Here is a 12,008-nt window from a genome sequence, read left to right on the forward strand (position 1 = left end):
TAAAAAAAGAAACACTCTTTGAACTATGGTGTTCTGGATCCTCCCAGAAGGCTAAATTTCCTTTTATAAAGTAAATATACCTGTAGGAGGGGAAAAAAAAAAAAAACTATTCCAGGATAGAAATTCTAAGGAGAAAGTGATTATAAACTGATCTATCATTGCCCTAAGTCATAAGCATGTCATTTTCATACCTGAGATGTCAATGTGATCATATACTCTGCAAGTTTTATTTCTATAAATTTTACTGGTCCATCTATTCAATTCTTCAATGACGTTTACAGTTATACATATTTTATTCACAGGGAGTAGGGATATAAAACATATCTAACTTTAATATGTCCATGTGACTGTCCATAGAACACACACTCACAAAAGAGTAGAAAATCTTATCTTATTAATCCCAATGTATTGAATAGGTGGACTAGTAACATTTATATTATTCTTATCAGTTGTAAACCTTGTGTAGCACAACTTTTATTACCAGAATTAGTTTTACAATATATTTACAACTAAATACATCATACAATGGAAAATATCCGAAACTTTGCTTTGTATAACCTTGCTATATACAAATGTATTACAATAAATATAAATGGGTTGTAAAAAAAAAAAAATCAGCTTCATGTTTTTAAATCTCTTAAATGATGTAAATGTATGAAACAGATTGCAAATGTGATCATATGAATTAAGTGTTAGTGACATATTTACCATATATTTCTGAAGAATCCAGTTCTTTTGTATTAGGAAACAAAGAGGTTGATATTTATCATAATAATTCTATTTCTCCCCACTGTACAAAGGGTAAATGGTGTGCTACTTTAAGAAATTAACATTTTCAGAAACGTTCGCAGTTATACACATTTTATTCACATGGAGTACGGATATGAAACCTGTCTGACTGTAGCATGTCCTTGTGACTGTGTCCATATAAAACACACACATGTTCACAAAAAGAATACAAAATTTTATCTTTTTAATCCCAAACCAAGGAAACTGTCACATAAGATGGTATTCTAAGATTATAAATATAAAACTGGCATAATCAGTAAAGAAGCTGATCATAACACACAACTATAACAGCTGTATCATAGTCAAAAATACCTTCCTCTATGTTTGATAACTGTGCTGTCAATTGATAATCCCAGTTACATTGTAATATCAGGATCAAAATTACACCTATAATACTCATATAATACTCTATGTACACCTAATTTTCTGTTCCATCCACCACAGTACACAAAGAAATGGAATGATGAACTAAATACTCCTTTTTAAGTATATTTTGTGTTTTAATGTATGTTCAAATACTTCATTTTGACAGCCTGGCTTTAAAAGGAAAATAATAGTACCGGTACCTTCAAGGATGAGAACATGCTCATAATAAAACAGAGCAATTTTCCATTCTCAGAGAATCTGACACAGACTAATGTCCATTTTATGAAACAAAGAAGACCATCGTAGCATGTGGTTATCAACACACAATATCCTACCTAAACCCTTCTAAAATGGCATGTGAAACAGATACCAGACGTTTAAAAATTCACACAGAGACCACTGCAAGACAATACACAATTCATACAACAACAACAAACTATTTACAGCAGTGTATGAGGTTTTCCTTTAAAGACAAAAATCAGATGGTAACCGATACAGATAAAGATTTTATGAGTGTCTATTTTTAATATTACCAATTGAAACAGCAGTGAGTACAGTAAAATTTAGTTTTTTAGTGAGGTTATGGTGAAGTATACACACAATTAAGAGCATATAACACCATTTACCATGTACAGATGTATTAACAATTTCAAGCCAGGCTGCAAATCCAAAATCTTTAAAAGATGGGAATGTAATTATCAATCTTGGCCCTATGTTTCTGAGCTACACATTCTGCAATCCAGACAATATTTCGGCATTCCTGTTCCTTCAGCTTGAGATAAGAGTAAAATACACCAAAATGAAACTGCTGAAGGAATGCGTTTACATTTAAACTGACCTGGAAGAAAAAAGAAAAGATTTTTAAAATATTATACAGAATAACAAACCATCTGTATTAAAACTCAAAATACTATCTTACCTCATGCTCAAAAAACTTGTCCTCCAAAGTTTTCTCACCAGGGTTATTGCCGGCACCCTCAAACAAAGCACTGTACTCCTGAAATATAACAAGTAGGTCATGATGAATGCAACTATTAAACCAAAAAGAATGAGGGTAAACACAATAAAAAGTACCACAGATGCAAAATTGCAATAAGTTAGAATCATTAATGGTGAATATCACAGATTACTCTGTTTATCAACTGATTATATCACCCAGACGGATGTGGGTTTGATTCCCCATCAAGAATTAACCCTCAGCGGACAACTGTCAGGCATTTCCCGACATCCTAGTTTCCTGTTCTGGACGTATGTCGGCATATACCCGCCAGCTCTTTCCACGGTAAATATATACGCGTGTGAAGCAATTATGCGTGCTGCTACTATCTATAGTTATTGTATACAACCTTTAAGAATATCACAGCCTTCTAAATGCGTTAAAACTTTCACGAGTTTTATAGGAAAAATGAAGAACGAGCTGTTGTTTACATTAGTCAGCTGTGAAAATGGCGGTGCGCAGACAAAGTAGTGCTACTTCGTCTGATATAGCTCACTTTTTAGATGAAATTGACTGATGAATTATCAGTTATGGACAGTGAGTTCGATGTTTCTGGGAGTGATGATGACAATTCTAGTGAAATGAAAGTAGTTGGAAGCGAGAATAAAAGCGATACAAATAGTAGTGAACCAGACGATGGTTGGAGAGTTTATCGCCCAGCTGATCTGAACTTTGTAAAGAAATTGCACACACTTTGATTAGTGGTTTCTCACCTCCTGCAGGTAATAGACCATCTACTCCCGTTGAATTTTTTACATTATTTTTTACGGAATAATTGGTACAACAAATTGTTGATGAGGCTAACTGTTATGCAAGGGAAAAAATACAAATGAATACACCATGGGAGGGAGAGGACCATCTGGGCTAACTGGACTGTGACAATTGCACAAATGAGGGCTTTTCTCGGTGTAGTACTCAATATGGGCATGAATCCTAAACCACATATAAAGGATTATTTTACAGAAGATTGGGTAGACAAATGCTCATTTTTTCAAAGATATGTGTTCCAGAGATCGTTTTCTAACCATGTTTTGGATGTTTGATGTGTGCCCTCCTAGTCCTACTGCTACTAGAACCAGGGGCTTCAAAATACGTAATGTAGTGGACTATTTGGAAGGGAAATTTAGAGAGTATTATGTTCCAGGGCGTAATATCGCTATAGATGAAAGTACGATGAGCTTCAAAGGAGGCATCATTTTCAAGTGTCAGAATCCCCAGAAACCTACTAAGTGGGGACTGCGCATATTTGTTGCAGCAGATTCAAAGACAGCATTTGTGTGCTCATTCATTCCATACTATGGTTCTCCTACAACAAATGCACTGACACATCCGAATTATCTGCTTACAACAAGAAATGTTCTTCAGTTATGCCAACAGATGCTTCAGAATATCAATGGTACTGCTGGCTTCCACATCTACGCCGACAGATTCTATACCAGTTGTGATCTGGCAGAGGTACTGCTGAAATTAAGGTTGCACACAACTGGAACAGTGAATACAAACATAAAGGATTGCCAACTCAAATAAAATCAACTGCTTTGAAGAAGATGCATTCAGGAAGGAGGATAAAATGGTTGGTCTTTCATGGAAGGACAAAAGGATTGTGCTAATGTTGAATAAATGGCACATCAGCATGTAGCAATACACACCTAAAAGTAGGAAGGTTGTTGATTCTATTCTGAAGCCTTTAATGATCTGCGATTACATTGACCATATGGGAGGAGTGGACATATCCGACCACTATACGTCAGCATATAATTTTGGGAGGAAATCTTACAAATGGTTGTTTAAACTGTTCTTCTGTTTGCTGGATGTCTGTGTGGTGAACAGCTTCTTATTATTCAACATGGAGAGGAAATTACAGCAGCAGAAGCCACTGAGGCCAAGGCAATACAGGAAAGAACTGGTACGAGGGTTGGTTGGTAATGTCCGTAACCGAAATGTCGACAAGAGAGGATGACCATCAACCAGTAATGAAGAAGAACACCTGAATGGGAAGCTTCACTTCAATAACAGGCCAAAAAAGGGCAGAAGAAGAGAAACAGTGTATTTTTGCAACACCTGCACCAAGAAATCTGGATTTCATCCTGGAATTTGCTTCAAGAAGTACCACACAGAGAAGAAATACAAATAGGAAAGGGGCAAACTGTCTTAACTACATGTTTATTGCTTGTAGTGTGTATCTAGATTGATAAATTAATTCATAATATTTGTGAGTCAGACTTTGTATCTTCATTATATTGTAAATATACAGCTTTTTTTGAAGAAAAAATACGACTAGTGCAGGACTACACGAGAAAGAATTTTGTATGCTAATGGTTAAGTGCAGGCACATACTGTATAGTACTTGGCATTTGTGTAGGAGTAGTGAAATGAGATAAATATTTCTATGTCTCACTAGATGCTACCTTGTATCTATTAAAGAAACTATTATAGTTTTATTTTGAGCCCACCTTGTCAATACACCTTATAATATTAGAAAATTATTAATTTAACATACATGTTTCAGGAAATCATCCATCACTGATGAAGGGAATGGATGGAAAATCATTCATCACTGATGAAGGGAATGGATGATTTTCCCGAAACATGTATGTTAAATTAATAATTTTCTATCATTATAAGGTGTATTGACAAGGTGGACTCAAAATAAAACTATAATAGTTCCTTTACCCTAATAGATTCAGTTAAGTCAATACAGGATCAAAGCAAATACCTATTATGGTTATCAACAGATGCTACCTTGTCATGAAATCCCTTGCATTTACCACAAGAGCTGACAAAAAAACACATGAGACATTCTTTGTAACTAAACTAATTTCTTTACGTGGCCTCCTGAATCATTTTGGAATTTGTTCATAAAATTCCTTCCAAATCAATCAATCAATCAATCAATCAATCAATCAATCAATCCAATACTGATCTGCATTTAGGGTAGTGGCCCAAGTGGCAGATTCCCTATCTGTTGTTTTCCTAGCCTTTTCCTAAATGATTTCAAAGAAATTGCAAATTTATTGAACATATCCCTTGGTAAGTTATTCCAATCCCTAACTCCCCTTCCTATAAATGAATATTTGCCCCAGTTTGTCCTCTTGAATTCCAACTTTATCTTCATATTGTGATCTTTCCTACTAATATCATAATATGTTGGATGTTGGGCAGAGTGATTCAAACGGTAGAGCCTTCAGAGCTCAAGTTCACACAAATTTTACAATTTTGCTTTATGTTGCACTGACACAGATAAGTCTATACCTATTATGGTTATCAACAGATGCTACCTTGTCATGAAATCCCTTGCGTTTACCACGAGAGCTGACAAAAACAAAATCTTACGGTGACAATGGGATAGGAAAAGGCTACGAGCAGGAACGAAACAACTATAGCCTTAAGGCACACCCCCGGCATTTGCCTGGTGTGAAAGTGGGAAACCATCTTATTTTTCCCTTTTCCCCCATTTACCACATTTTTACACTTAACTTCCTGACACTTCATCTTATTTCCTTCTTCCCTATCTCTATTCTATTCTTGCCATGCTTTCTTCTAACACCCTCCTTCACCTTTCCATTCTACCAAGGTGTCTCCATTTCCTTCACACTCACTAAAGTTCTACCACAAATCTCTGCACACCTTACAAATGTGTTTTTAAATTTGGTCCATTTCTGATACTGGGATGTGCCATTTTAATTCCTCCAAAAAGAATTCCTCAGTTCCTTTATCTTTATGAATTAATATGAAGGAGAAACATACACAATCTTTGGTGGTGCTATTTGAGGATCCAACCTGCCTTCAAGTTGATGACAGACACTGTGGTACTGGAGCAATAGATGGTGTGCTAGGATATGAAATACATTTTCTCCTCTTGGTACTTTGGAATGTGTAATATCTTCTACCATACAAAAGTAACGATTGTCGTGATTATTTGTAGGGTCTCGCCATATTCGGAGAATTGCAAATAGCATAAATTGTCTTATTTCACCTAGCCAACACTAAAGTAGACTGGCAGCTGCCACAAGTAACACACCAAAATAAGCATGGTACGTCTCGCAGAACTCTGTGCTGAGCACAATTGTTTCAATTGTTTAGACCCAATATTATGTCCGCAAACATAACAGAATGTGTCTGCTGGCAATTTACAACTTCTGGGTGTTGACATTTTACATTAAAATACAACAATCAACTTAACTTATAACCAAAGAAATCAACATTCATAAATAACAGGAAGATATTTTGTGTTAAAGAAGTCAATATACTCAACCACATTAGAGCCATCTATTGATGATCACTTTAAACAACTATGATTGCCAGAGAAAGTGGTAACTTTATAATTATTAAAAACCATTAAAACATTGAAAAATTGATATCTGAAAAAAGAAAAGAAAAAAACACATTACAACACAGACAGGAAATCAGGATCCAGGGAGTAGAAATGAAATTTCCAAGAAGCATGCTCAGAAAAGCATAGAAGGCTTCTATGACCAATACAGACACACAGAAAAGACTTGGAGACCTTCAGACTAGTGATCAGCACACTGATATAGTTTGCCTATGCTAACAGGATGATAAAATCAGAACCACAAGAGCAATGTTTGGAATGGAAGGTGATTGGAGCAAGATAAGGGATAAACTTAAGACAAGGTGGATAAGTAAAAAACATAGATAAATTGGCCAAGGGTATTCGAGATGAAAGTACAAAAATAGACAGTAAAGGAAGATTCCACAACACTACCCAACAGGTGCAGAAGAAGAAAAGTAGAGGCGATAGGTTTACGTATACAGAATTGTTCTGCATCCATACTACAGTCATATTGCTAGTTCCTATGGCATGAACTTACAGCATAATACTCTGCCACAGCCTTCACTTGTTCATAGTCATCAGCACGTGCCAGGGCAGCCAATCCATCTGGATGAAGTTTGCCACATCGGGGATATAGTTTTGCACGGTCATCTTTTGTAAGCTCCGTCCCAAATGAATTAATAGTAATGATGATTGCTCGACGATCAGCTTCAAACTATAACCAAGTAAAATAAAGGAGGTAAAAGTGATGGTTTATAACAAAAGAAAGAGAGAGAGAAAGAAAGAAAGAAAGAAAGAAAGAAAGAAAGAGAGGGGGGGCTGGCAATAACCTTCATGTTAGGACCCTCAAAAAATCAATCACTAAACAAAAAGCCAACAAACCTGAAAAATATAGATGATACAGAAATTTCTACTATGCACAGATATTGAAAGAATCCTGGTTACAACAAGAAAATCCCAATTAATTCAATGAACTCCTTAAGCATACAAGTTTTAAAATATAAGAAACCGTCTTTGTACATACTTACAGCCAAAATTTCACACATTGAATCAGCTGTGGTCCCACCAAGCTCTTTACAAAAGCTGAAGAATGCTTCGAGATATGCTTTGTACAAAGTGTTACGTATGATTTCAATGTTCATTTCATCCAAATCTTGTTCACTGATACAGTCTACAAAGAATGGGGCTGGAAGAAAAAAATAAAATAAAAAAACCTTCTTAGTACTGATAAACACAACAATTTTGAACGGTCACTGATCAAAATCATGAATACAAACTTTTCATCATTATATATTAGAATGATCAAAATAGCAGTTCACACAACATGAGAAAATACTTATCACAATATACATTGCCAAAAAGTTCATCCAAATTTTTGTTTCAAGGGGCCAAACATCACAGTCGTCAGCATGCAACATCGTCGAGGATAGACGTGTCAATTGATATTGCTCAGAGTTTGCTTCTTAAGACATACTAGTAACTAGATATGTTATCACTATGGCAGTGATCACAAGAACAGTACAACGAATCTCATCAATATGACTATGGGGTAGTGATTAGCAAGCCAGAAGACTGCATCTGTCACAGGGGAGACAATTAGCATGTGTGGGTGTACAGTATATGATCTGTAATGATGGATTTGAAACCAAATCAGTCAAGAGTTCCTTCCACATATGTAAGTGGTTCCAGAGAATCCCATGAAAACATTCCCCAGAATTGTATTTTTCCAGCAACGGTTGCAAGGTATTAGCTCTCCTGTTTCTCACTTGACATGCCAACGTCCCCATCTGTTCAACAAAGCAGAAACAAGACTCATCAGAGAAGACAACCCTTTGACTATCAACAGAGGTCTAATTGTAATACTGCCGAGCAAACTGAAATCTTTTCTGCTCATGAACCTTTTGCAGGAATGTAGTTTTGCATGAGGTATTTACGTACACCTGGAGTATACTATAATATAGTTACGGTTCATTTTCCTTTACACACAGGCATAGGAAAATGAACACAACTAAAATTGTTCTGATGGACTGAATATCTGTATGCAGCTAGGAGGCATGACCAGTCTTAAAGAAAATAATGGATAGGAAGAGCACTGTCAGATACATGGTATTGTTTCTTAAACCATGAAATGTTTTCTTTTTCAGGTAGTTTATAAATTTATTTATTCAAAATTAGTTTTGGCTGACTGAAGAACCTAACTGAGTTGAAACAGAAGAGAAGGCTTCACATATCACTGATTACATGTTTACGATATTATGTGTTATAGTTTGTTGACTCAGGTTTTTTCATTACTAAACAATTGTATTTACTTGCATTATTTTATAATATTTCTGTTTTTCTTTTGTGATATTAATCTTAACATGTAATATTTAAATTGTACTGTCTATTGTAATTGGGGACCTATCCTCGTACAGTCAAATGTTGATACAACTAATACCAGTTGAATGAAAAAATTCATAATCCCTATCTATGGTTCCATGACATAATGTAAAATAATTTAATTTGAGCGAATGCTGTCCCTTCAACATATGGCCTGTTGAATGAATTTATGTTGTACACAATCTCCATTGCAGTGTATTGTGAAACGTAAGCTGCTTGTAGACAAAGTCATTGTGTGAGAAAACCAAACCCAAACCCCATGGCACTACAGCCCTTGAAGGGCCTTCGCCTACCAAGCGACCGCTGCTCAGCCCGAAGGCCTGCAGATTACGAGGTGTCGTGTGGTCAGCACGACTTATCCTCTTGGCCGTTATTCTTGGCTTTCTAGACTGGGGCCGCCACCTCACCGTCAGATAGCTCCTCAATTGTAATTACGTAGGCTGAGTGGACCTCGAACCAGCCCCCAGGTCTAGGTAAAAATCCCTGACCTGGCCGGGGGCCTTTGGGTAAGAGGCAGGCATGCTACCCCTACACCATGGGGCCGGCGTCATTGTGTGAGACACCAACACAATAGTTTTACTAGGAATGTGGAAATCTGGGAGGTGACAGATAAGCATAGAATATCCGAGCAATTGCACCGGTTTTCAAATATCCTGTTACTGTCAGTCTTTTATGACTGATGGGGGTCCAGCAAGAGTACTTCAGAAATACAAGATTTTACCTTTTTAAAAATCAAGATGAATATTATTTGTTCAAATATTTTTGCTGGAGCAAAGATTATAAAAACGGGCCTGTAATTTTCAATCTTGGATCTATCACCTGACTTAAAAGTAGGAACATATTCTATTTATTTTGCACTTATCAGGAAATATGTTAGTTCTTAAAATCAAATGACATATGTAACACAATGGGAATACCACCACTTCCACACATCCCTTATGGACATATGGTAATATCTTATGTGGACCAGCTATCTTACTACCTAATGCCAGCTTACGGTTATTTTATTTAACAATAAACAGTGCACTGTCAATATAGACTGATTTCTTAATAACATACAAAGAGTCACGGGAAAAATCAGGTAAGTCAACTTTTTGCTGTAACCGAGTTAGTGGTGATATACTGGGATTGGACTGAGCTTAATTCAGTTTACTGCATTTCGAACTTCAGCTATTCAAATCACATGATTTTTTAACTTTTTATTTATCTAGCAAAGTTTTGAAATTAAAATCTCATTTTTCTGAGTTTTGAAGGAAGTTGACTTAACTGTTTTCTTTCCCCTGACCCTTCATATGTGTGGGGTTTAGAAACAAACACTGTGAAAGTAACTAACAAAACCTTCTGCTCTCTTTGCATTTACTAGTTGATTGTCATTGTATGTCAAATTGTGGACCTGGATTGTTATTCCTTCTACTCTTTACAACATTCCAGATGATTCTGGGTCCTCTCTTAACACATTTACTAAGCTTGTCTACACTCAAAATTGTTAGGTATGGGATCCACCTATTCAACACAAGAAATAGTCATAATTATAATAAAGTCATCACATTTATTTATTTGGGACCGGTTTCAACGATAGGGTATGCCATCATCAGCCTAAGAAGTAAGACAAACACATTGGAAACAGAGTACATTTCGTTTCTTAAAATTAATATCGGTACTTTTTAAAATGTATGTGTTTGAACTGAATTACTTTACATATGTACAAAAGGGTTTTTATCATTAAAATTGAATATAGAAAGGTGTACACCAAAATATTTGTACAGTTAAAATTACAAAAGTGGAATAAGCTTTTTTCACATTGTAAGAAAAATATAGGTCGTTAACTACTTTGTAATCATAGTGGTATATATGAAATTGAGTTTCTTAGTTCAATACTAAGATTTGTAGTCATTATATATAGGCTGATGAACTAGTTACAACATACCATACCTAATAATTTTGAATGTAAATCTCTATTCAATACAGAACCTAAAAATGAAATTTTTGACACTAGATAAGCTACGCAGTTTAAGAATTTTAGCTGTATCCATAATTGGCCCTTTGCCAAATTTATTTTCCTTAATGTAATTGTACGTATTGCACATGAACCTTAGAGACTGTTTAGACAGAGTGCCTGTTACAGTTTTCACCACCCCAACATTATTATTACCACGCACAGCTTCTTCTTCTTCTCCTTCTTCTTCTTCTTCACAGTGAGTGCTTTTAATTTCTAAAGTAGCCCCTCACAATTGTTTGATCTGGAGCCACTAATTGAAGGAGTGCAACTGCTAGAAACAACATCGGACACCATACTAGTCAATAATATGTGACCCACAGTGCGAAAAGGGACCTAAAGTCATACTTTTCATTTGAGATTCTTGTGGTTCTAAAACTGGCATAAAATACTGAACATTTTTTAAAGAAGTTCACGCTTCTAGGTGCAATACTTCAGAAGATATTGACTGTTGCTATTAAGAAAACAGTACTTTGAGGAAAACACAATTACAGCTTTTACTAAATTCTTACCAATTGTACAAAGTTTTCACGATATTGAGTGGCAAAGATTTGAACTGCTGCATAACTTGCACCCATAAGTAGTGCAAGAAGTCTAAACATAGAAACGCAATTTTTACACCACAAATACTTTTCTACAACTCTGCTGCAAAATTTTCATTGCCGACCGCGGTTCCCTTTCCGCACAATGGGCCACATATTAACATGTAAACGTTTATGGTCAGCACATGGCATTACGGTCAGGTGAAGGTGTTCCACCGACCCTATAGCCTTCCCAAGGTCTCCAAATCGTTAATGACACAGACCAACACAACTCACACTTATGATCTGAGGAAAATAATCAAGTAAAGCCTAGTATTTTAACTCTATAGCCACTGAGAGCAAGCAGCGAGACTGGACAGAACTGTGTACAGCTGTGCAACACTGGAAACCTGAGAAGCGAACTGGCTTCAAGACCGACATGCTTTTGAAGTACTCCACATGGACTGTCACTGACAAAGTAAGCATGCTATTGGTCAAGAGCCATCTGCTATTGGTTAAAGTAGAGGCAACTGTAGACAGTCAGACACCTGTTTACTGTTGGAGTGGGAGGTATAATGCTTAATGTTTGAGTCGTCGGCTGTTAATGAGGAAATTCAGAGAACTATAACTGAAATGCAACATCTTTTTTCAAGGGTGTTTTTCAAC

The 12,008-nt window shown here is 36.0% G+C and overlaps 1 protein-coding gene across 1 annotated transcript in view; it reads right to left on the reverse strand.

Moving 5' to 3' along the window:
- Positions 1-458: 458 nt before the first annotated feature.
- The window catches only part of VhaAC39-1 (V-type proton ATPase subunit VhaAC39-1), a 40,483-nt gene continuing 28,933 nt past the window's right edge, over positions 459-12,008 (reverse strand). The window contains exons 4-7 of the mRNA XM_067145122.2: positions 7,475-7,632; positions 6,985-7,161; positions 2,075-2,152; positions 459-1,993 (exon numbers count right to left, since the gene is read on the reverse strand). Of these exons, the coding sequence (XP_067001223.1) occupies positions 1,832-1,993; positions 2,075-2,152; positions 6,985-7,161; positions 7,475-7,632 (575 nt within the window). The 3' untranslated portion in view covers positions 459-1,831. The remainder of the gene's footprint in view (positions 1,994-2,074; positions 2,153-6,984; positions 7,162-7,474; positions 7,633-12,008) is intronic.

This window comes from Anabrus simplex, chromosome 4 (genome assembly GCF_040414725.1).
Source record: "Anabrus simplex isolate iqAnaSimp1 chromosome 4, ASM4041472v1, whole genome shotgun sequence".
In the NCBI taxonomy this organism is placed as follows: Eukaryota; Metazoa; Arthropoda; class Insecta; order Orthoptera; family Tettigoniidae; genus Anabrus; species Anabrus simplex.